Source organism: Tursiops truncatus, chromosome 1, assembly GCF_011762595.2.
Source record: "Tursiops truncatus isolate mTurTru1 chromosome 1, mTurTru1.mat.Y, whole genome shotgun sequence".
NCBI lineage: Eukaryota > Metazoa > Chordata > Mammalia > Artiodactyla > Delphinidae > Tursiops > Tursiops truncatus.
Genome location: NC_047034.1, coordinates 108072215 through 108099369, shown reverse-complemented (window position 1 = coordinate 108099369; position 27155 = coordinate 108072215). Strand labels below are relative to the sequence as shown.

Sequence of the window (27155 nt, the reverse complement as noted above, 5' to 3'; positions counted from 1 at the left end):
TTGACCTTTATACAGTCAATGTTGCATAATCAGCCAACGTTGACAATGTTTAAGAGTATATATAGAGAGAGAGAGATTAAAGGTGACAGAAAAGCTTCTTGAACAACATTGGGGCTGGGAACAACTCAAGAGGAACAATGGGGTTATTCAGAAGTTTTGTCTTCTTCTTGGCCCTATACCTGCTGCAGGGGTCCAATACTTCCCTTGTTCGGCTGGATAACAATGGCTACGAGGGCATTATCATTGCTATAGACCCTGCTGTGCCAGAAGATGAAACACTAATTCAACAGATAAAGGTAAGAAAGAAATGGGATTTCTTCTGTTTGAACTGATGAGAAAAAATATATAGTAGTTAATAATTGCAATGGAAACTTCTCAGCATTCTAGGAAGTTTAAAAGCAGCATGGTGAAGTAAAAAACAATGCTGCAATGGGTAGTGGAAATTGAAGGTTCTAGACAGCATTCTACCCTGTCTCACCATAAGACCAAAGACAAGGCATGGGGTCTCCCTGATCCTCAGTTTCTTAATCTGTAAATTAGCAACTGGATTTATCTGTTCTTTTTTTGGATGAAAGTTTACTTTTGTTTCAGATATACTATAACGTTTTCTGAATATTTAGCATATTTCCAGGCCTACATACAACTCATTAATGTCTCTCAAACACAGTTTGCAGGGTGGTCCTCAGCACACAACTTCACTGCAGTACATCTTTACTGCTTAAATTCGGCCTCAGAAAATGTCTGGAGCACAGGGAGTGTTTATAGTCCCTGTGCCATTTATTTTGACAAACACAATCTCTTTTCACACTGCAGGAGGGAAAGAAAAGGGGATCAAAGAAAGAGAATCTTTGCTTTGGAGGAAAGAAAAGGGGATCAAAGAAAGAGAATCTTTGTTTTAAGTCCGTTGCTATCAAATGTTACGAACCAAAAAGGGAAAATTACCTCCCATCCTTCTGGTGAGAAGCAGCAGCAGGGTGAACTGAACTGGGAAGACAATCACTTGGACTTGTCTGTTCTTTAAACAGTTATTTATTGAATGCTTGCTTATGGCATGCCAGGAGAGAGAGCAGTGAAATTTTTTAAAGCTCCTGATCTCCTGCAGTATATATCCTTTTCAGATGATATAGATAATAAAAACATGTCAACGTAGAGCAGGCCAACGGTAGTAAGTTGCTATGCAGTACAATAAATCAGCAAAGGGGGATAGGCAGTGTAGGTGGGACTGGGGTAGGGAGAGAATGTGGGTTACTGTTTCATGCAGGGTAGTCAGGGAAGGTCTCACTGTTGATGTTACATCGGGGCGGAGGCCTGGAAGAGCCAGTTGAAAACCTAGGGGAGGGAACAGCAGGTGCAGTGGCTTGGAGGTGACAGCATGTCTGATGTGGCCAAGGAAACAACTGTGAATGAGCAGGAAGAAGGGTGGGGGAGAGCTGAAGGTGGAGAGGTAGCAGGGCCCAGACCATCAGAAAGATTTGGGCTTTTACTCTGAGTGAAATCAGAATCCATAGAAGAGAAGAGGTGTGTTCTCTTGTGCTTGTTCTGGAGTCACTCTGTCGGCAGTTTGAGGAAACACTGTAGAGGGCTTTCCTTTGTCCCTTCATCCTGTATAAGCTCTGTTGCAGCATAGAGGTACAGAGGGACACTGGGTCGGAAGCTGTTGCAAGTGAGAAGTGCTGGTGACTTGGAACAGGGATATTGTGGTAGAGATCATTAATGTGGTGTGATTCTGAACATGTTCTTTGTCTGTGAGGTTATCATAAGCAAATTTGCTGATGGTTTAGTTGTGTGGGGTAGGGGAGGGGAGGAGGTAAAAATAGAAGTCACAGAAGGCTTCAAGGGTGAGAAGTAATGTTGAATAGAGGCAGGGATATTGTGGTAGAGATCATTACTGTGGTGTGATTCTGGACAAATTCTAAGAGTGTCATAGAGAAATTTGTTGATAGGTGTGTGGAGTAGAGGAGGGGTGGAGGGAAAGTAGGAGACAAAAAAAACTCCAGCGGTTTTGGCCTGAACACTTGGAAAAATATAATTATCATCAATTGAGAAGTAACCTCCAACCTACTTTGGGAGCTCTCTGAAGCCCTCTTCCTAACAAGAGCTGGTCATCTGTGTCTCAGTCCTCTGCACTCGGGCTTCTGGCTGATCCCTGTCCTGAGCCTCGTCAGTTTAATGATCTCTTCAATACACTAAGAGCACACTAGACCATCTTCCAGAGAACAGGAAAGAATGTCCTGAAATTCCTGAAGAAGAATAATTTTATTGTGGTCTTATGTTAGGTCAGGAAGAATTGAGAGGAGGATCTACTTTGACATAAACAATACTGTAGACTGTGGTGTTGCCAGCAACATGAAGAGGTTGACACCGTCATCCAGCACCCGGTATTCCTCAGTTATTCAGTGGATTTGATCATGCAGAATAGATTAGCAATGAACATTTAATCCATCTATTTACTCCACTAGATAATAAGCTCTTTGGAGGAACAATTTCTCTCATTAATCATAACATTTTGGGGTTCAGGATACTAAACAATATAAGGTGATATTATTTTCAGCCTGATGGCAGAGCAAGAAGCTCTGCCTATGATCAAAAAGCTCTGCCTCTCCTATGAATTTTTCCACTACTCCACTCGCTGTGCTCCCAACCCAGCTGCCTCTGCTGGGAGGTGGGAATATAGTGAAAATCTCTTCTATGGGCCATCACCATGAACTGTTTTCCTCAGCTTGCATCAGGTAAGGCTGTTCCCTACTAGGAATTATAATAGTAATGATATCAGTGAGTTTTATGACTGCCTATGTGTAGTTTATAACTAATTTCATGTTTGTGGCAACCTTAAAGATAGGTTGTAATAGTATATTAAGGAGACAAGGAGACTGAGATTCAAAGCAGTCATATAAACTAGCCAAGGTCTAAGCCAGAGTATTAAGCTAGTATTGGAACCAAGTCTAGATGCTTCCTTTGTCATATTAAACAATTCCTTGTAATGCCAAACATAAGTATTTGACTTTTGATGTAGGATTATAGAAGACTGAAAGCTGTTAAATGTGCAGAATTAAGCCACAGTTTTGGATTGACAGGTGACAGATTTCAAATTTTGAATCAGAAACCCTACTCACCAGTCAGTTGCTTTTTGTATTAATGACTAAAGGTGAGAATTGCCTGTGATGAATGCCTGTTCGTTTAGTCTTCTCTACCTTGGCCATCCTCACTTCTCTTTTTTCTTATAATAATAGGACATGGTGACTGCAGCATCTACTTATCTGTTTGAAGCCACAGAAAAAAGATTTTTTTTCAAAAATGTATCAATATTAATTCCAGAGAATTGGAAGAACATCATTCAGTACAAGAGGCCAAAGCATGAAAGTTACAAACATGTAAGACTCAAAAAGTGTCTCTTAAAAATATTTTCTCTGCTGCTTGTCAATTTTGACCTAAATTAATCATTTCAGAGTTTTTCACACAAATGTTATCATTCTTATTCTGACGTTGTAAACACCTTTTTAAACATTTTCAGGCTGATGTTTTAGTCTCACCACCTACCCTCCCAGGTAGAGATGAACCATATACCAAGCAGTTCACAGGCTGTGAAGAAAAAGGAGAATACATTCACTTCACCCCTGACTTTGTACTTGGAAAAAAACAAAATGAATTTGGACCATCAGGTAGGAATTTTGGTTGAAACAAATGTTTTGCCATGATTCCAACATGCAGCTTTATATCCATGTTCAGTATACAAGCCTTGGAGCCAGAGTCCCTAGGGTCAAATCCTGACTCCCCTACAGCTATGGGTGACCTTGGCAAACAACCCAGCCTCTCTGTGCTTATTTCCTAAAAAATGGTGAGTAGAGGAGCTCCTATCTTATAGAAATGTTGGGAATATTAAACTAGATCATCCTTGTAATTGTACTCAGTATGGTCTCTACAGAAATTTGAACATGGGATGGCCATAGTAAATGTTTTGCTTTAGGAACACTTTTTAGGTTTTAATTTTTCAGTTCTCCACTGCTGGATATTAATCAATCACCTGCCACCTCCATGGAAGGCAGATTCGTGGCAAGCTGAAAAGGGCCAAGATGACAGTTCCTGGCCAAGAGAAAACGTTCACAGGCTGTTAGTTGCTGATACTATTATTCAATCCATTCTTTGAACCAGATGAACTTGTCTATAAGTGATCGTTTTTACCTATGAAAATGGCAATTTCATCTGGTTCAATCTAAGAGTTAAGATCATTGTTTCAAATGAACTAAAGCACAATATTTTTCAGACGAAAACGAAAATTATTGTCAAAGGAGAGTCCAACTCATACGTCACTACTCAATGAAAGCCTTCCTGAATCTGCACAACCCAGAACCACTTCTTCCTCTTCCACTGCCCCTTCAGCGAACATTCATTAAGTCTCTTATCTCTGTCAAACAGTCAGCTAGTCATGGTCCTCAACATTGCCTGGACCCAATCCTAAAAGCTCCATCATCCTATCCCATCCCAATCTTACCTCTCCCCCATACCTTAGTCTGACCATGTTTGTTGTACTTGCCACCTCTAATCCTTTGTGCCCTTCTAGATATACTTTCTTTTCTATCTGACATATCCAGCAAAGTCAGTCATGTCAGCTACAAGTATAAAGAGCACAACTCCCTCACCATTCTTATCCTTATGTTTTATTCAACTTGCCAATTGTCTGTACTGAATTTCCAGTCATTTTTTTTGACTCTTCTTAATATGTTTCCAAGATTGTGAAAGGAAATTATAAACCTAATTGGTATATTTTAAAAAAACACATTCTCCAAGCTCAGTGAAGCCCTCAAATCTATTCAACAATGATTGGACTTGCCTTCTCTCCTCTCGCTTTCTCATTCCCCATAGCAGCTGTTCTAAACTTCTACCACTTTTCTTAAGATCACTAGCCAGTGTTTTACACCTCATGAGTTAACGGATGCCTTGATTGAGAAAGTAGAGGTCCCTTCCTTCTTCCTTTCTACTCCCAAACTCATGTCCACCTTCATTTTCCTCCACTTCCACCTGTCTTAGAAGAGGAAGATTTTCTTCAGTGTCTAAAGCCAATGTCCCTACCGGAGTTCTTATTCTTTTCCCATACCCCTCACCTCAGCCCTTATCCCATAACTGACAGTTTCCCCCCTTCCTTCTTAGACAAGTGTTTCTGCCATAATGTGACACATGTGTTTGTGGGAAAACTCACATTCTGCAAAACAATGCCTTAAAAACAACAAGGCTTTTGGGGGGAAATAAGATGAAGAAGAAACTCCTCAAAATATATGTATTTGTAATAAAAATGATAACAAAAACAATAGGTCCCTGGAAAGATCTTTTGGACCATCCAAGCAGCAGTTCAGTGTGGCTGCAAGCTGCCTCCACAGAAGATATTTAAAGTACAGAGACACACAGACACATAGACACACACACACACAGAAATGCTGTTGGAAGTGAGAACAGGGCTAGTAGGAACTGAGACAATGATTGAGATAGGAATGGAATTCTAAGTCAGAGGTGTTGCTTTTTAAATAAAAATTATATATAATTAAGATGTACAACATGATGATTTGCTATACATGTACATAGTGAAATGATTACTACAGTTGAGCTAATTAACATATCATCTCCTCACATAGTTACCTTTTTGCATGTGTGGTCAGATCACCTGAATTCTCTTCTTTCAGCAAACTGAGGAGGGCATGGGAGCCAGGCAACCAGTCATAAGCTGAAAAGAAAGCCAGTCTGAGAGTGGACTCTTCTAAAAAAAGGAACCACAGGTTCAGGCAGATTTAAATTTTCTTAAAATTCACCAAATTCCAAGCACTGTAGCTGATATGAGAGCTTTTTCCTCCCACACTGAAGGATGTATATAATTCATGTTCACTCATCTGGCCCCATTTGCCTAGGAACCTAAAAACAGTGTTTTAAACTTTAATGTGTAGAGGAATAATTTAGGGATCTTGTTAATAAGCAGATTCTGAGTCAATAGGTCTAGAGTAGACGCAAGATTCTGCATTTCTTGTCAGCTCCCATGTGATGCTGACACTGCTGGTGCAAGGAACACATTTTGAGTAGCAATGACTTAAAGAAGAAACATGACTTCTTCATAATACTGACAGTGTCCTCTGATTTTCAGATCTCACGAGGTAATCTGAATTGGAGAAACACACATTGTAGTGGACCAGACTATATTTCCAACTTCTACTTCTCCATATCTATTTCTGCTGAAGTTTTTCCTAATATTGCTAAAACAAAAAATGTACTTATTTTTTCATCCTGCATTTCAAGGATGAAATTCTTTATTCTTCTATTCACCCTGAAATTCTTAGGGAAGAAAAATTTTAATTCTGACTCCCTCTCTCTAACCTTATCCTAGTCAAGGATTATATCTTACTTATATGTATATTTCCTAGAATTTAGTATAGTGCTGAATATATATAATTAAAAATAATGTTTTCATTTCATTAATGCTTATATGTGCTAAGTACTATAAATTAATCACCTTATTTAGACACCCGCCCAAATTATATTTTGTCTATAGCAGTGTTTTTCAATCTTTTTCTTTCATTATCAATCTCCTACGGAGCATATATAGACATTTTTAAACTAATTGTACCTTCGTGAAATTTTAATACCACAGATGTGTTATACGTATGTTTATGTTGTTGGTAGGAGTGAGTTTTGTAGAGCCAAAAACCACTGTAATATCTACGACATTTTGCCCCCCAAGAACCAAAACTCAAAGTTCAATCTGTTCTGCCCAAGGCACACACATAATAAATGTTTCGTTGACTTAACAAATGTGGAATAAAAAATAATATGCTAAAAACTATATAATTAATAAAATGAAATGTAATTCAGTATTCTTTTTATAAACAAAAATATAAATGTTAGCAATTATTCAAAGCCTAAAATTTCTGGATTTTAAAAAATTTTCTTAAAATATATGAGGGATGGATTATGTCACTTGAAATATAATCATGTATTTGAAATATTTTCCCACAGGTAGACTGTTTGTTCATGAGTGGGCCCATCACCGCTGGGGAGTGTTTGATGAGTACAATGATGATGAGCCTTTCTACAGAGCTAACACAAAGAAAATTGAAGCAACAAGGCATGACTATTTAAACTGTCTTAAATTACTGCAGGCAGTAACTTCTCATTTTCCTTTGACTGATTTCTTTCAAAAGCCTTTCTTTCATTTTTGTCCCAATGCAGGTAACAGATACTATATCACAAAACAGTGCTTTTTGGTTTTTTAAGAAAATGTATCTCAAAGAAGCTGATTGTCCATTTATTTATTTATTCATTTAAAAAACTTATTTATTTATTTGGTTGTGCTGGGTCTTAGTTGCGGCAGGCGGGCTCCTTAGCTGCATCTTGCTGGCTCCTTAGTTGTGGCATGCAAACTCTTAGCTGTGGCATGCATATGGGATCTAGTTACAAGGGTTGGAACCCAGGGCCCCTGCATTGGGAGCGCAGAGTCTTAACCACTGTGCCACCAGGGAAGTCCTGAAGCTGGTTGTTCATTTAAAATACACATAACTTCAAGAGCATTTGGTAGTCAAGTTGACATATTTTTATACCTCTCTACCATAGCTGCCAGAACTCATTTTTGCTGAAGTGAGTGCTCTCTGTAAAGGGTTGTACTATGTGCTAGGAGGTCAAAATTATTTACTCTACAAAAGAATGAAAAAAATAAGTAGTGGTAAATGCGGCTGAGTAGGAAATCAACCAGCTTCAAAGAGCCAAACAGAAATTTCCTGGGATTTATAACGTTCATGTTAAAATACAAATCTAACATCACAGTTAATAATGGACAATCCTCTTGATTCTGAGATCAAGAGAGCAGAATGGGTGGGGTAATCAATGTAAAATTGGGCATCATCAGCTTAATCAATCTTAGATGCCCTGCTGGGGGAGGGGACTTACCAAAAATGTACAGATTTCAGAGTAGGTCCTTCCTTAGCACCATAGCACCAAGTTTTAGGATGAGTATTTTAAAGACTATTATGTGATTACATTTGTTTATATCATATTCCCCTAAATGTCTAAGTCTATGCATACTATTCATCATGGTTGTTAACATAGATAACACCATTATGTTTGCTGAGTTTTGGGGCAATAGAGGCACAGACATATTTAGAAGACTCCCTGAATTACTAAATAAAATCTAGTCTTTGCTTTTTAAATTTGAACTGGAATATACTGAAAAGATCAGCTACATTTCACATTCCAGCATATTTGTTACAATCACTACCACTTATGGCAAATTCCATGCAATAAAACATATGTCTAAAATCCCTCTACTATTCTTTACTGTCCTTGGCAGTATCCCAGTCTTTCCTTGTAGCCACATTTCACTTTGGATAAAAATATTCCTTGAATAATCAAAATACTTGTAGCTATGCGACATTTCATTCTCTTGAGGATAATTTCTTTGAATAAGAAATACACAAACAGCCTTAGGCTAAAGTGGTACCAAGAGTAAATGATTTCATAAGATGCCTTTTCCAGATGCCTGCAGTGCATTTACCATCACAAGGGTACTAGGAGAGATGTTTGGAAAAGGGGAGCCTACAGCCACTAGTATAAGCAGGAGAGCAGGAGATTTAATTCCAGAAGAGAACTCACCCTTTGCATAGACTGGAGATCCTACTTAAAATTTCCCTCAAAAATTTCTTGAAAAACAGATAAGTGCTCTGGTAGGAACCCTGAAACTTTGCTGTCAAAATAGGATGTATGTGGTATTCAAATAAGAATAAAAACCTTGATAAAGATCATTATTGAAAACCTTGATAAGAAGACCACTTGAGGTTTTATAAAAATTTTAATGATTAGGTTGCCTCAAAGACTAACTGTCACACATTTTCAGGTGTTCCACAGGCATTACTGGTATAAACAGAGTGTATAAGTGTCAAGGAAACAGCTGTGTAGCTAAGGGATGCAAAATTGATTCCAAGACAAAACTGTATGAAAAAGATTGTCAGTTCTTCCCTGATAAATATCAAACTGAAAAGACATCCATAATGTTTATGCAAGGTATTGATTCTGTAAGTATACCAATCATTACTTCAGACTGTATATTTATAATCAGAGGACTTGTTATCATGTTTATAAAATATCCGTTCAGGGATTAGATGTATTATTATAGAGCTCTTCGAACATTGGCTGGCACATAGTAAGCACTCATCTAGTGTCACCTATTATTATTATTATTATTGAAAATCTGCCTTACTATTATATGTTTCCTCCCTGAATTATATTTCATTCAATAAACAACATTTTTAGAGAAGAGGTTTTTAATACTTTTCAGATTTGTAGTTGAGTTTTTAAATGCATCATATAAAAAAATAAATTCATCATATATAAAATTTCTTTTCATTTTGTTAACCTTTTAGGTCGCTGAATTCTGTAATAACAAAACCCATAACCTTGAAGCTCCAAGCCTACAAAACAAAATGTGCGATTTCAGAAGCACATGGGAGGTGATCAGCAGTTCTGAGGATTTTAGAAACACAGTGGTTATGGTGGCACCACCCCCTCCGCCTGTCTTCTCATTGCTAAAGATCAGTGAAAGAATTGTGTGCTTAGTCCTTGATAAGTCTGGAAGCATGGCTGTAAGTTCATGCACCCATTTTTCCTGGATGTAGGGACAGGGCAGTGACTGAATGCTTAAGGACACTCTGACTGCTACCTGCACCTGGATTCTTCTAAACTGCACGGTGGCATAAGTACCATCACTTCCTGTGATCTTGACCTCAAGAGGGGCAATGAACATTATAATGAAAGAGAAGGATGGCAATAGAGTTAGAAGGACCTAATCCAAGAAACTGTTTTTTTCCAGAAAATGGAGAGTTTATGGAGGAGGACTTTTAGGTCCTTTAGTAAAGCTTTTGTTAGAAGATCAGAACTAGAGACTGAAATATGTAAAAGTTTCCTAAACTTGCTCCCTCTATCTACTGTAAATACTTGACAGGAATGAGGAGAGAGTGAAAGATCAACCAGGAGAATTCTTAACATGGCTTTATTTTATTTGCATCACCTATATGAATGACTTCCTTATGCTCAAAGACACAGACAAAAAGCATCACCATAAAGAAGATAGGACCAGATTCAGCCATTCATTCCTTCTACCCTCATTAAGTGAATGGCACTAGGCTTTAGGAATAGAGATCCATATCCTTGAACAGTTCATAGTTGAAGAGACAAAATTCTCTCTCTTCTGCATCATGAGTTAACTCATACTTACCTTACCCTTCAAAATTTGATGTAGGTACCCACTTTGTCCAGGACATGGGCCAGTCTTCCAGGCTGGGCTAAGGGCCCTTCAGCAGATCTTCCACAATTACCTGTACAAACCTCTTTTACTATATATTATATTGAAATTACACATTTCTCTCCTACTATACTGTGAACTGCTCTAGGGCTTGAAATCATGTTCTCTAGGAACCAGGCTCCCTAGGACTTGAAGCAGTCTTATTCATCTTTGTATCCCTTTTGTCTAGAATAGGGTTTATCACATGTAGGCACTCAATAAATAATTGTTGAAATGAATGGACTACAAATGAGCAGATGTAATGTGATAAGGTACCCAGAAGGATGACACATTTGAGGCAGAACAGAGCATGCTGAAGATCAGGAATAATGTATTCAACAAATGGGGGTTGGGTGGTAGTGGAAAGGGCAGAGGATGATACAGCTGGGTGAAATAATCCACAATAGCACAGGGTTTCTGAAAGAGCATCAGAGTGGTAGATACCAGTACACAGAAGTGTTCTAGGAAGTGTTGCTGGGGAGAGATGAGGTTCTTAATTGGAAGAAGATGAGCAGCCTCCCCTAGACAGGGTGCAGGTAGAGCCACGTTTAAAGGTAAAGCAAAGTGGTAGAGAAAACCTGCTAAGATGGGGATGTAGAAAAAGTTCTTCACCATTATTTCGTTCCGGGGAGTTCAGAGGGAAATTTGGGCATGTGTTAGGAAGAAGTACCACAGGTCAATTGGTATTGAGGGACTGAAAAAAGACAAATGCATGGAAAGGTATATATCCTGGGTATTCACCTAGGAAATAAGGATATGAGTCCTAACGGGTTACCAAAGAACCAATTCCAGTTAATCCCTAGTGGAAATGTGGTGGGGAGAGGTTAGGAGCAGAAGAGGAAATGGGTGGGGTAGGAATGGGGTCTCTCAGGATTTAGAGTAAGTTTCATCTTTTGGGTAGTCTGGTGGCCAGTGGATGGAGAGATTTCAGTTTCTAGCTGGAGTCCATGATAGTCTGGTTTGAAACTGTGGGACCTGGGGAGGAGTTTCATCTTGATACAACTGGAACAGAGGATCCCAGGAGTAATTAAGCAGTCTCTAAGATGTCATCACCCCCCAGTTCCAGCCCAACGCCCACCCTACTCTACACCTCTAATTTAGGTTCTTAGAAGCCAAGAATCAGCTCTGGTTAAAAGCCTGGGTTCCTTACTATACTATACATATGTATTACATAATAAAACTGTATTTTTTAATTTTATCAATTGAAAAAATGTTTTCTTTAATAACATCAACTACTATTGACATAAAATATTTAAAAACAAATTCTATTCACTCATTTTATGTGATCTGCTATGATTTTCCAGTCAAAAATTACTTGGTTGTTTTTCCTAACCTTTTTTATTCAGGATTATGATCGCCTAAACCGAATGAATCAAGCAGCAAAACATTTCCTGCTTCAGACCGTTGAAAATGGATCCTGGGTGGGGATGGTGCACTTTGACGATACTGCCTACATCAAAAGTAATCTAATCCAAATAATAAGCAGCAATGAAAGAAGACAGCTCTTGGAGAGTTTACTGCTAGTGGAGGAACTTCCATCTGCAGCGGAATTAAATCAGGATTTCAGGTGAAAATTGTACTTCAAATATAGTTTGTTTATTATTAGGACATTTTTGTGTTAAGTGCTGCTTCACATACTTGCTCCCTAATTTTAACATAACTAATTCTAAGAAGCATAGAACTAATCACATAGAAAAAATCACTTGTCCATATTTTAATGGATCAGTAAATCAATGAGTAAAGTAATGGGTAAATAAATGACCATTAAAATTCCACTGGAGTATAAGCCCAATGAGGTCAGAGACTTTGTCTTATTACCATGCAGTAGTCAATGCTCAATTAATGTTAATTAAATAAATAAGAGTTCTTGAGCAGCAAGAGTCATCAAATTTTAAGGCAAAGAAGAAAGTCAGATGGTATGATTCCACTTCAGGCCAATCTTCATTTTAGTTTCTGTGACGTTCAGTTAGGGAAACTAATGTTTATCTGTCAAAGTTCCAGATGTAGCAGGAACTGTTAGTCATACTTAGGGTAAGGAATACTGGTCAGAACATGAGTTTTGACATCAGAGTACTGGCTCTGCTACTTACAAGCCATGTGATCTAGGCAAAGTTTTCAGTCTCTTTGGATTCTCAATGCCTTATCTATAAAATACAGAAAATAAGAATGCCTATCTCATAGGATTATTATGAGCAAAATGATACATGTTCATACTTAGAACAATATTTATTATATTACATAGTGAACATATAATTCACAATAATTATTATTATGAACCTTATTTTTATACAAATGGTCATCTTGAACTGACAATTAATATCATTTGTGTCATTTTCCTGCTTAGAAATCCTGTCCCCTCACAGTCTATAAAATTAAGTCTGAATTTCTCAGTCTGATGTTATTTAAAAGCTTCTCAGCCTCTGATAAACCTGCCCTCACCTCTCTTGCCAGTATTTTCTCAGTTCTCCCTTCCTGATGCTCTATGCTCCAACCAACTTATTGCACACATTGTTCTCCAAGCCCACTATGTACTAACAGCCTCCATATATTTGCCCATGTAATTCCTCTGCCTAAAGTGCTTCTTTTCCATCTTTGCATGTTAAAATTGTACCAATTCTTCAAAATCCTTGCTCCTTTATGTAGCTTTTCCTGCTACTCCCAACTCTATTGAATATCCCTCTTTTATAAATAGAATAGCATTTTTAGCATAGCTTTCTACCACGAAGTCTGGGTTCAAACTCCAATGATCACTTATCAGCTTTCTGACCCTAAGCCTGACGCTTCACCTCACTAGCCTTCAATTACCTCATCAATAGGGTAATGAAAGCTAGCACGTAGGGTTGTTCATGTTTAATTTATTCAACATATTGTAGGGAGCAGGGAGTAAACATAACATATTTTAATTAATTCAACACATATTTATTTATGTAAGAAGCAAATCTTGCATGTTAATTCAGTGGGGAACAGATAATACATAGATAAATCAATCAATTAATTTATTTTAAAAACAATAATTGAAGGTTGTGGAGATAGTGTTGTGAAGGGACCAAACAAAGGTAATGTGATTAAGTAACAGGGAAAAGAGGGGCACAGCCTACTTTAGGTAGAGAGGCCATTGAGGCACTTTCTGAAGGGTGATGGTTAAGCTAAGATTTGAAAGATGAGAAGGAGCCAGTGGTTCAGGCGGAAAGAAAAGGGCAAAGTCCCTTGGGAAAGAGGTGAAAAAAACTAAATTATTCTAAGAAATGATAGAAGCTATTGGCACTGGAATTTGGCAAATGAAGGGGTATGAAATATGATTGCCAGGTAGACAATGGTTAGATCCTTCAAACCCTCAAAAAATATAAGAGGTTTGTATTTTAAACACAACAGAAGGCTTTCAAGTATCAGAGACTGATAATTAATTCATGTTTTAGGAAGATGACTCTGGTTGCCTGATTTAAAATAAAATGTAGGGAGTAAGAGTGGTAGTAGGGTAGTAATCTAGGGACAGGTTGGGAGTTTGGAGTTGGATTAAATTACACAATGTGTAAAACACATTTAACACTTAGCAAATTTCAGTAAATGGTAGCACTATTATATTGTTTCTCTTTACTGAATATATTAGTTGTGTATTTGTCACTCTTCTCTATATTTCCTCAGCTTATCACCCAAATCTCAATAAATATCTTTAAATTTAATTCTTTCCATGAATGCAAAAAACCATGTAGTTCCTGCTGAATCCCCAGGAACCAGTACAGTGAATAAACTAATACAAGAAAGGGAGATGTGAAGGACAGAGAACCATGCTTAATGTCTGAATCTTCATTTGTTCTCGACTGTGTAGGGGGAATGTGGTGGGGATGCTGTATAAATGCTATAATGTATCAACGCATTTCCTATATTTTAGTTTGGTTCCTGCATATCACACCATATTTCACATATATTATAAAATGTACATAATAGTCATTCTTTGCCTCAAAACATGCAAAATTTGAAATGAGACTGGTCACTTTGTCCCCTGACACCAGCATTATTAAGAATTTCTACATTCTAAACCCTCCTTTGTAAATCTACACACACCTCCACTGCAAGTTCATGAAAGCCACTGATAACCTGTCATTTTTTCCCTCTTGGACTGGACTCAATTTCTCAAAATGGTGTGTCAAGAAGCCATTACCAATAAAGCTGTCAAAGATGAAATACGGTTGCTATCCTGGGATAAATTCTCTTTATCCTTTCTTACAGGTGTCTAGATTCAAAACTCTCAGTTGGTTCAAGCCACAAATAGAACACAATCTCAATAAGTCATGTATTCTCTTACACCACCAATATGCTTAGTTTTGTGCTTGTGACTATGAGAGGTAAAATCAAAATTATATAACAAGATCTCTAACCTTGACCTGCTTAGAACTTTCCATATCTTTTCTTTATAAGCATACTGAGGGTTCCCTAATTTGGAGTCATTAACTTTTTTAAAAATGTTGAGGTAAACTCTTAATGCATCTAGCTGCATATACAACAGACTTTATACACCGAAGGCCTGTCAGAGGACATGTTGGTCAAAGAAAACAGAAGAATATTTAATGCCACATTCTGCCATTATATTTTTGGTGTCTAGTTGTCCTGAGTTCCCCAGACTGAGATGTCATAGTCATTTAACCTAAGCAGGATTTTCCACACCCCTGCTCCCACACAAACTTCATCTGAGCAAACATTCCCTACACCAGGTGGACAGAAAAATAAAGTCATGTTTAAGTTCCCCTAGCAGTTGTTGACTGCAGATCCTATGATTTTAAAAAAGAAGCTATCTCCTCTTTTCTGCACACTTTATTTTCTATGTCCATTTGATCTAGGAACACCTGTAATAATGCTCTGATTATATTTGCAGGTAATTAGAAAGAATTACTCCCAAATAGATGGATCTGAAATAGTGCTGCTGTCTGATGGGGAGGATAGCACTGCAAACACCTGTATTGATGAAGTGAAACAAAGTGGGGCCATAATTCACTTTATTGCTCTGGGACCAAATGCTGATCGAGCAGTCATAGAGATGAGCAATGTAACAGGTAAAATATGACATACATTCTAGTCCTTTGATAACAATGCATAAATGTAGAGGCTGACAATTCGACAACTTCTCTTAAGCTCCTGCTGTGCAGGTGCTGTGCTAGGAGCCTGGGACCAGATTAACTCTGGTTTAACACCAGACCTGATCTCAAGGTGCTCACAGTCATGCTGGCAGGAGAGACAAATAAAAGTAGTAATCAGATAGCATAATCAGATAAAATTCTTCCATAACAGGAGACATACATAGGAGTCAAGCACTATGTGGACAGAGGGAGCCATTGATTTTCCCAGGGTTGAACAGAGTCAGGGAAAGAAGGCATGAGAGACAAGGTGACATTGGAGCTGGACATTTATCAAGTTGTTTGCTTTTTCTGGAAGAAAAAGTGATGAGAGGGAAAAAAATCATGTTGGGATGACAATGCAAGCCACATTGAGGGACAGTGGGAAATACATGAGACCAGAGTCTAGACTGGAGGTTAAGGAATAGCTCAGGCTGTATAAATATAATAACAAGGTTTCTGATTAAATATACAATAGCTATTATCTTAGATACAGAGACATGTAATGAAAATGGACTACATGTTTTCGGTGTCTTCTTAAACATAGTAGAGAACACAATTTATAACATTATGAATATCAATTATTGCATTGAATTGACCTCTAAGGCTACCAAACATATACTTGCTCTTTAATGCTTAATTGTACAAACTCCCATCATTTCAAAGTACTTTTACGGCCATTGTAAAATATTTCTGTCCCAAGTATTCCCCCCAAAGTAGTGCCTTTTTTGGACTTGTCTCTATTGTTTACCATTTTTTTTAATCTCCTCATTGCCAACTATTGTCAGAATATCTCAATATGAAAGCTCTTTAACTTTTCTAATTTTCTGATTCTGATCCACTCTGGCTGGAAAACTTGAAAGCTTACATTGTTAGAACTGTATCTTAAATGATAATTAAAGTGAATAATTCTCCTAAAAGGTTATGTGAACTCTGTGAGCTTTAGTACATGAAATTGTAACATTTTTCATATTCTTTGATTATTTCATGCATTTAAGCCAGGAAGATTTCTATAAGTGGGGTTTAAAGGTAGCTTACCTCTCAGTTATGACATTTTTAAGTTAACATTTCAGAGTTAAGCATTACACCTATCTGATTTTGGTCTATTTTAACAATACAAACTGAAACTATGGCTTTGTTTACCCGATATCTAATTAATCACTAAAATGTGAAAATATTTATTTTCTGGAAAGCAACCGAGTTAATGTATTTACACCTTAGGAGGAAAACATTTGTATGCTTCAGATGAAGCCCAGAACAATGGCCTCATTGATGCTTTCGCGGCCCTTGCATCAGGAAACACCGATGCCTCCCAGCAATCTCTTCAGGTCAGAGTTCCCAGTCCTTGGGTTTTTATGTCTGCGTTTAGCCATAACCAAGACAAATAATTTGGTTGTTATAAGTTTTGAGTTCTATATCTTTCTCAAATAAAATTTTAATTAAAAAAATCAATCTGAAATAGAAATTATCCTTTAGATATGACCAAATTAAGTGTTGAAGTATTGAAATAGCAGGTGTATTTTTTTTCCTTTTCCCATGGGGTTTGGTTAAGGGATAACATCAAAACCTAATGCTGTTAAATTTTCCACCAAAAATAGACTTTGTCTAATAGTATAGCATCCGTTTTTATATGAATGCATTAAAAATACCTCATGGGCTTCCCTGGTGGCACAGTGCTTGAGAGTCCGCCTGCCGATGCAGGGGACGCAGGTTCGTGCCCCGGTCTGGGAAGATCCCACATGCCGCGGAGCGGCTGGGCCCGTGAGCCATGGCCGCTTGGCCTGCGCGCCTGGAGCCTGTGCTCCACAACGGGAGAGGCCACAACAGTGAGAGGCCCGCGTACTGCAAAAAAAACCCCCCAAAAAACAAAAAAAACCCCTCATGCTTCCAAGATTTACCCAACTTTCACTGCTATGAAATATATTTAATTTAGATAAATGAACTCAAGAATGTGGATTGGAAATGGAAGGATTATATCTTGGAAATAAATTTGTCAGGAGAAAGAGAGTGAATAATCAGAGCATATCTACAAGTCTAGGGCTTCTCTTACCTCTTAAAGCACTTTTTTCACTGTCTTTTTATGTTATTCACCTCTCTTCTCTTTGTTTGCCTCAACTCTGCTTCTCTTCTGTGTTTCAATAACACCACCGTTTTCTGTTACTTACATTTAAAAACTTGGAATAAATTGATTCTTCTTTGTTCATGCCCCATGAAAAATGTTAACAGAGCCTGTTTACTTCAAAATATAATTTACAAAATTCTGTTTCTCTCCACATCCATTCCCACTAAGTCTATATCATGTCACTTTACGCCAAGTCATCCATCTACCATCTTCCAATTCACCTCATTGCCTACTTTAAAACTTGACATATTCATCTAAACCTATTTTCCTCTACTCTCCAACAATGAGAAGGACAGAAGTATAGGATGTAAGGTTAGGATAATATTGCAGATTGGTTTGGAGATCTGGTTTGCAGTTCAGCCTGAACCCAAATTAAGAACAGGTCTGATATCTAGCTTGGCAGTGTACAAAAAATAAACTGAAGGAGAATAAAGCTCATTCCTGAGGGTTTCAGTCTTGTTGACAGAGAATGATGACACAATTGTCTAAAATTGACAAGTAAGGTGAGAGAACTAATTTTGAGGATATCATTTTATGCTTGTTCTGTGTGGATGATGGTATATCAGAGTGGAATATACCAAAAGAACTTTAAAATATAAGAGCAGAAATTGGGAAATCAGCTGCAAATGAGACATTTGCGTGCAGGAGGTGCTCAAAGTTTGGGGGATGGACTTTTTAAACAGTATGAAAGGGGGAGGAGTAAAGTTTTGTTCCCCTCACTTGAAATGCCTATAGGTTCTTAAATAGAGAAATAACAAAAAGAAAACAAATTTTTGAACGGTTAATCTGGATTGACATACATGATGGGTAAATCTTGGGAGAAAATAGTGACAAGGTAGAGGTATGTTATCTGAGTGGATGGAAACTTGGATTTGGATGGTGGAGCTGGAATACAGAGAAAAGTTTGCATCCCTCTCTTTAATTAGTTATTTTGCCATACTACTACTATGTAGGCAAGGTCTAATAACTTTCCTAGACTTTCCTGATGGGGAGGCTTAAAAAGTTATTTACATTCAAATTTAACTCAATAATATTTGTCCTCTCAAAGACATGTCCATTTAACATAGGACTAAGATATTTGTCATGGCCATTGTGTTTCAATGGTAGAATTCATATCCTTCTGTCAGCGTTGGTGTGAAGGTATCTGCGGTTTAGGACTGTGATGGAGTAGAAGTGACATTTCCCATCATTCCTGAAATGACATATCTGAAGGAAGTACCTTCTTGGTCAGTGGATAAAGTTGGCTCTCCTTGACTGAGAGTTGTCCACAAAGACTTGAAAAACTTTCCTTTAAGCCCCTCTTAGAGAAAGGTCCTATCCTTCACTTCTTCTCTCCTCAGGATTTCAGACTTCATAGACATCAGTTTGCCCTCTTTCCACTCTTGTTGGGCATGATTACTGTCCAATGTTAATGCTCTATAGTGTGTGAAAAATTATTTCAAGATTTCACATCAGAAAAATATCCCTGTTTGTCTCATTATTTGCTAGTTCTGATTTTCTCTCTTGAACTCCACCACTTACTGTGTCTCCTCTACTCAAACACTCTAGCCACCAGCATTATTTTATTTTAGGTTATCAAGAAAATGGTAAACTGAGGGCAACACACACACACACACACACACACACACACACACACACAGAGCTAATCTTCTCAGAGGTAGGTGTACCCTTTAATGCTAAATCCTAGGGTGGGTGTTTGCCAAGACAACTGGGAAAATAATAACAGGGCCATATCTCCAGCTGTAAACCCCATTCTCCTGCTCTAATGCTTTTATTATACCCTGTGCTGTCCTCAGTCCCTATATTTCCACACTTTCTGACTGACAACAGTCACATCCCAATCAGCTTTCAGAGAGATCACAAGCCTAAGGTGGTATGCCATATTTAAGTTTGTTCTCAGGGCAGAAATTTTAAAATATGTAAAAAAGCATAAAATTACCCTCTTCTCCAGTCATTAATTTTTTGATATATTTAAACAGCTTGAAAGTAAGGGATTAAAACTCAACAGTACTGACTGGATGAACGGCACTGTAATAATTGATAGCACTGTGGGAAAGGACACATTCTTTCTCATCACATGGAACCAAAATCTTCCCGTTATTTCTCTCTTGGATCCCACTGGAAACTCAGCGGGAAATTTCATAGTGGATTTACCTTCCAAAATGGCCTATCTCAGTATTCCAGGAACTACAAAGGTAAATTAACTTTTGGACTTCCTTGCAAATTTATTCTACAGGTGAAAATACATTGTTTAATATCATAAATATGGGTGCCAATACTTGTATCATTTCAAAATTAAGATAAAATAGAATGTACTTTCTATGCCTGTATGGTCCTGAAACTTTTGGTGATAGGAAAAAGAAAGAACTTACACATTAGGAGGAAGGAAGAGAAGGGAAAAAATTAGGTAGGCTAAGAATAACTTTGAGGAGGCAATGTAGTAAGAGTCTGTGCAGCTTGCTGTGTAGATAGCTACAGAGCCATTTCTTAGTACTACCAGATCATAAAATCTGTGGACTTTGAGATCAAGGCAAACTTTCCAAAGCTTATTTTTACAGAGATTTCATAAATTTTGGACATCAGGCATTACAATAGTCAGGACGTCCTATCCAAACTGCCTCAACTCTCATCTTTTTACCCTCAAAACCCCCAAAATTCTCAAAACCCTGTTTATTCTGCAACACGCTTATACAATTTATTTTAGAGTTAGATAATGGAAACAGAAAATAACTTGCTCTTGGACACTTACTCCATTTCCATTGAATTTTTAGGTGGGTGTTTGGACTTACAGTCTTCAAGCAAATGCAGAAGGGGAGACATTAACTATAACAGTAAATTCTCGAGCGGCAAATTCTTCTGTGCCTCCAATCACAGTGAATGCTAAAATGAATAAAGATACAAACAGCTTCCCCAGCCCAATGATTGTTTATGCAGAAATTCTACAAGGGTATATACCCATTCTTGGAGCCAATGTGACTGCTTTCATTGAATCGAATACTGGGAAAACAGAAGTTTTGGAACTTTTGGATAATGGTGCAGGTAATTCACAGGTTTCTCTGAACAAGCCTATATTTTCATAACTCAGGATATGTTATGTCCCTGCGGCAGTGTGGGGCAGAGGGATAGGCACCAGAAGAATTGATGCAGATTTTGGATGAACAGCTGGACCAGCATGAAATTCTATCCAGGTAACATCTACAGAGTGATTTGCAAGTGTCTTACACATGGTAAACACTCAATGAATTTTATTTACTGTCATTGTTTGTCATCTAGACAACCAATGTTTACCAACAGATAGGAAAGTCTCATTGGAGAGATTGAGGACTGAATCAAGAATTCTTAATAAGTGTTTCTAAGGGGCATATAATCAAGAAAGGCTGGTGAGAGACAGTGAAACTCAAGCAGTAGTATGAAATTAAGTAGAATTTGGGCCCTTGGCAGGGAGAGGGTGACAGGCAAGAGTAATTCGCAACAGCTAGATAAAAGTTCACATATACTCTCAGGAACTGAGGCACAAGGGAAGGTAGATCTGCCATAACAGAGGAGGGAACATCACTGGAGCATCATCAGATACCAGATCTGACTGGGAGAAAACAAAATAGAGTGTTGGTCATGCTCTATCTCCTTGGTCTATGTGGGTGAGTGGTACTTAAAGACCTTTTTCCCAGACTCTGAATTATTCTGGGTACTGAAACTTCTTTTGACAGATCATTTAGTAAAGAAATTACCACATCAGTAAACTTCTAAATTGTCAGAATTTTCTATCAACTTCTTTTCAGTGTAATTAAATCAGTCAATTTATAATCCTACCATCAACTAGAGTTGGCCCTGTGAAAAATCTAGAAGGCAAAATTGTTCCCTGGTTCACCTCAGTGTCTTCATCTAATATGATAATATTTTCCTAAACTGTCCAGTGACTCTTTCCTTTTCCCCAACCCCTTCCATGCTACATTAAAACTCGTGTATCTTGTTTCATTTCTCAGATAAAACCCAATGACTACTTAACTAATTTGGGACACCTTTACCTAAGAAGGTATTGGTGATTAACAATGACTTAGAGCAGGGGTTCTCAAACTTCAGCATGAAAGGGAATCACCTGAAGGGCTTGTTAAAACAGAATACGAATGTTGGAGCCTTCCCTAGGAGTGCAAATTAAGAAATTTGCATTCCTAATATGATCCAGAGAAATGCAGATGCTGTTGGTCCAAGGACCTCATTTTAAGAACCTCTCTCCTAGAGTCACAACCTCCCTGAGAAATGTGTTTGCAATTTAACAAATAACTCTAGTACCGGTGATATGAAGAAATATCCTTATGATACAGTATTCCTGAGCTCCCCCAAATGTTTGTTCTAATAATAGATGGATTTTCCACTGTTAGACCAGAAAGTTAATGGATCATAGTGTAAGAGGTAAGGATTAAAAATAAAAAGGAGAGCCTAGAGATAAACCCACGCACATATGGTCACCTTATCGTTGACAAAGGAGGCAAGAATATACAATGGAGAAAGGACAGCCTCTTCAATAAGTGGTGCTGGGAAAACTGGACAGCTATATGATAAAGAATGAAATTAGAATACTTCCTAACACCATATACAAAAATAAACTCAAAATGTATTAAAGACCTAAGTGTAAGGCCAGACACTATAAAACTCTTAGAGGAAAACATAGGCAGAACACTCTATGACATAAGTCACAACAAGATCCTTTTTGACCCACCTCCTAGAGTAATGGAAATAAAAACAAAAATAAACAAATGAGATCTACTGAAACTTAAAAGCTTTTGCACAGCAAAGGAAACCATAAACAAGATGAAAAGATAACCCTCAGAATAGGAGAAAATATTTGCAAATGAAGCAACTGACAAAGGATTAATCTCCAAAATTATACAAGCAGCTCATGCAGCTCAATATCAAAAAAACCAAACAACCCAATCCAAAAATGGGTGGAAGACCTAAATAGACATTTCTCCAAAGAAGATATACAGATTGCCAACAAACACATGAAAGGATACTCAACATCACTAATCGTTAGAGAAATGCAAATCAAAACCACAATGAGGTATCACCTCACACTGGTCAGAATGGCCATCAAAAAATCTACAAACAGGGCTTCCCAGGTGGCGCAGTGGTTGAGAGTCCGCCTGCTGATGCGGGAGCCGCAGGTTCGTGCCCCGGTCTGGGAGGATCCCACGTGCCGTGGGGCGGGTGGGCTCGTGGGCCGTGGCCGCTGGGCCTGCGTGTCCGGAGCCTGTGCTCCGCAACGGGAGAGGCCACAGCAGTGAGAGGCCCGCATACCACAAAAAAAAAACAAACAAAAACTACAAACAATAAATGCTGGAGAGAGTGTGGAGAAAAGAGAACCCTCTTGCACTGTTGGTGGGAATGTAAATTGATACAGCCACTATGGAGAACAGTATGGGGGTTCCTTAAAAAACTAAAAATAGAACCACCACATGACCCAGCAATTCCACTACTGGGCATATACCCTGAGAAAACCATAATTCAAAAGGACACATGCACCCCAACATTCTTTGCAGCACTATTTACAATAGCCAGGACATGGAAGCAACCTAAGTGTCCATCGACAGATGAATGGATAAAGAAGATGTGGCACATATATACAATGGAATATTACTCAGCCATAAAAAGAAATGAAATTGAGTTATTTGTAGTGAGGTGGATGGACCTAGACTCTGTCATACAGAGTGAAGTAGGTCAGAAAGAGAAAAACAAATACCGTATGCTAACACATATGTATGGAATCTAAAGGGAAAATAATGGTTCTGAAAAACCTAGGGGTTAGGACAGGAATAAAGATGCAGATGTAGAGAATGGACTTGAGGGCACAGGCAGCGGGAAGTGTAAGCTGGGATGAAGTGAGAGAGTAGCATGGACATATATACACTACCAAATGTAAAATAGATAGCTAGTGGGAAGCAGTCGCATAGCACAGGGAGATCAAGTCGGTGCTTTGTGACCACCTAGAGGGGTGGGATAGGGAGGGTGGGAGGGACGCACAAGAGGGAAGGGATATGGGGATATACGTATTCATATAGCTGATTCACTTTTTTATATAGCGGAAACTAACACAACATTGTAAAGCAATTATACTCCAATAAAGATGTAAAAAAAATCTTTTAAAATTAATAAATTAGCTAAGGAAATCTTGACATAAAAATAAAATAAAAATAAAAAGGAGTGTTTGAAGATAAGTCAAAATAGGTAATTTGTATGTGACTGGAGTGATAATTAAATCTTATGCAAAGACATTTTTTCTTTAGTGGGGATCCTTGTGTGTATACACACACACACACACACACACACACACACAAAGTAACACAAGGATATCAATTCAACATGATACTAGTTGGCAGAGCAAAATGGAAATATTCCCCAAGGGGTCAATCACAGAATAGGGAGCCCAATCAAGGCAATATGCTTATAAAGGCCATATGCTTGGTTTAGAAAATGCATAAATTTCTCTTTTTCTTTACAGTAGTAATTTATTCTTTCACTTCTATAATAAGGTGCTGATTCTTTTAAGAATGATGGAGTCTACTCCAGATATTTTACAACTTATAAAGAAAATGGCAGATATAGCTTGAAAGTACGGGCTCATGGAGGAGAAAATGCTGTCATGCGAAACTTATGGCATCCACTGAAGAGAGCTGCATATATACCAGGCTGGGTAGTGGATGGTGAGTACCTCATAATATTATTCAAGCCGTCACTGAAACCCAGTGACGGCTTGAATAATTGTGAGTTGATATGGTTAAGGCTGCAAATAGTTTACAACTTCAGAGTACAGCTTTTCCCATTTCTGGAATGAAGTTCTCAGTCATACGACAGTGTGCCTCCAAATTAACGTAAGGTTTGGTACAGTGTCTGGCATCTTGATAAATGTCACCCATTATTATATTAGTTTGGAGCATCTTACCTATATCAACAATAATATGCCACATTTTCAGTTCAGGATGAAGCAAACAGGCTAATGGATTATGTACCTAAGTACAAACCAGTGGTAGAATTTATCCTTCCGATTACATATGCTGTTAAAAGATATGTGAGTAAACATTTATTTGGAAAGTTTTTACTGAGTCAAAAGGAAAAATGTGTAGAGGAAGGTGACGATAAGGATTAAAAATACATTTTTGTTAGCTTTCCTTTGTTTTGTCACTTGTGACTTTTAGGGGCTTTCTGTTGGCAATTGGAATATAACCCTAACACTTGCAACGGGGAGGAAGTAAGGAACCTGGCACAAGTGGTTGGGAGGGAACCAGTAGTAATTTCCCCAGGTTTATTCCCATCTTGAAGATAATTTGAGAAATAAAGCATTTCCTTTTTTTTTAAGGCATATGTTGAATTATATAACAATATTCCCATTCAGTGCAGCCTTTATGCCAAAGCCATTTATTTATCCAGTTCTACCCTACAATACTCTGGTCAGGATACTAATGAAAGAATTCTTCCACCAATTGCATGCTTATGACTTTGTCACCAAAATTAGTAAAATGTAACTGTGTATATGGGAAAAAAAAGGGAAAGATGTAGGATAGGAAATACAATTTGTTGAGTTCTGAAAATATTAGTGCAGATTTGCCCATTAAATACCAGGACTTTTTAATGCAGGGAACATTAAAGGGAATCCACCAAGACCTGAAATTGATGAGAACACTCAGACAAACTTGGAGAGTTTCACCAGAACAGCATCTGGAGGTGCATTTGTGGTTTCAAACGTTCCAAGTCCTCCCTACTTGACTGACGTCTTCCCACCAAGTCAAATCACAGACCTTAAGGCCACATCAGATGAGGATGAGATCAGTCTAACATGGACAGCACCAGGAGATGATTTTGATGTTGGAAGAGGTAAGGACGAAGTGTCATGCAGTGTTGATTAAGTGAAAGTTGCTTGTTGCAAAAATGAAAGTTGCTTTTTGCAAAAAAAACTTTGCAAAAAAGTTGCCTTTTGCAAAAGTTGCAAAAGGGTGTAAGGTTGTGTGAGAGGAAAACAATTTACAATTAATTGCTCAGCAAAGTATTAATTTTATAATCTCGTGTTTTGAATCATCAAATATGACACATTTTAACCTGCTATCACTTTTCATAAAGAAGGTAGCATTTGGCAGAGTTTAAAAATCAGAATTCAGCTTTTATGGAAAAATAAATAAGGCTTTGGATATGAGTATAAGCTTGGCATGACTAAATGACATCTTTGAGGAGAATGAATAAAAAGAAATTTAATATGGTATGCTCTAGTTTCTAAACTATATGTAACATTTTTTTTCTTAGTTCAAAAGTATATCATAAGAATAAGTGGAAGTATCCTGAATCTAAGGGATAATTTTGATGATGCGCTGCAAGTAAACACTACTGATCTGTTACCAAATGAGGTCAACTCCAAGGAAAACTTTACATTCAAACCAGGAAATATCTCAGAAGAAAATGCAACCCACATATTCATTGCCATTCAAAGTGTGGATAAAAACAATCTGACATCAAGGGTATCTAACATTGCACAAGTAGCTTTGTTTGTTCCTCCACCAGAGGACCCTAAGTCCGGACTCAGCATTTCTACTTTGGTGGTGTTAGTGGTTGGCACTGTGATAATTGTCAGTCTGATTTTGAGTATCACCATTTGTGTCTTAAGCAGGAAAAGAAATTCTAGCAGACCTAGAACAGGGTTTTAAAAAACATCAATGACAAAAGTAAAGGATGTTTCTCAATTTTTAAATTTATCATGTGTGATCATGAACTCATACAAATAATTTTAAGAGTTTTAGAAGGGATAGTTTGACTACATATAAACATGAAGAGGTGTCTGAAAAATTGTGAATCAGTATTAAATTAAATAATTTTATTTATTCATTGTTTTATCACAAAAGGTGATAAAGATCCTTTTTCATATTCATACCTGGCTGTATATTATCTGACACAAAAGTTCTCTATAAAAATTCAAATTTCATCAAGAAGTTAAAACTGTCTATTGGAGTGGTCAAAATGCAAGTGTAAGAAGGCAAATAAACAATATTTGAGAAAAATGAATTTGGTCTCAGTATTTTTCGGTATAAATTGATTTTATTGTATTCACTGAAGGTCTTCAATTATATACTACTATATACAATATAAATAAGGACATGTTTACTGCACTTCATTGATATGGAAGATAATATTAAAGAAGGTAGGGAAGAGGAAATAAGTGGGAAACACCTGATAAATGGGAATGCTGGTTTTACTCTCATAGCATTCATTGGAAAATGAGCTGTGTAGTAGGGCATTTGGGGACTGTGCTATTGAGGCAGAAGGTCTATTAGCACAATTAGTTCCTCTAGTGGGCTGGCACCTACTCAGGCATTGCTAAAAGCTATGCACGTACAGGTGAACATGGAGAAAATGTAGGAAAGGGTAAGTGTAGGACAATAGGCCTTTTACTGGGAGGGCAATAAAAGCCTGAAATTCTATGATAGTGACAGAAATAATACACAACAGCCAGACTTTCCCTGTGTCCTTCCCACCCACCAACCCCATAACTCTGGAGGTAAAGCCTGCTAGTCTGGTTAGTACTGTCCCTGATGCTCTGGTGCAATAGATTTGCTCAGATGGGTCTCAGTTGAAGGCTTTC

At 37.7% G+C, this 27155-nt stretch overlaps 1 protein-coding gene and 1 long non-coding RNA gene across 3 annotated transcripts in view; one reads left to right on the top strand and one right to left on the bottom strand.

Moving 5' to 3' along the window:
* Positions 1-27155, bottom strand: part of LOC109547361 (uncharacterized) — a 205706-nt gene that overhangs the window by 57480 nt on the left and 121071 nt on the right. For both annotated transcript variants that reach the window (XR_012323962.1, XR_012323961.1), the window contains exon 4: positions 5629-5713. This is a non-coding gene — a long non-coding RNA (uncharacterized lncRNA). The remainder of the gene's footprint in view (positions 1-5628; positions 5714-27155) is intronic.
* On the top strand, positions 138-26545 carry CLCA4 (chloride channel accessory 4). The gene is given in 15 exon segments (XM_019919638.2): positions 138-296; positions 3231-3371; positions 3512-3659; positions 6994-7102; positions 8864-9041; positions 9390-9608; positions 11653-11821; positions 11824-11873; positions 15177-15354; positions 16636-16742; positions 19516-19731; positions 20308-20575; positions 24064-24234; positions 25166-25402; positions 25826-26545. Coding segments are annotated over 15 exon segments (2748 nt in total). The 3' UTR covers positions 26224-26545.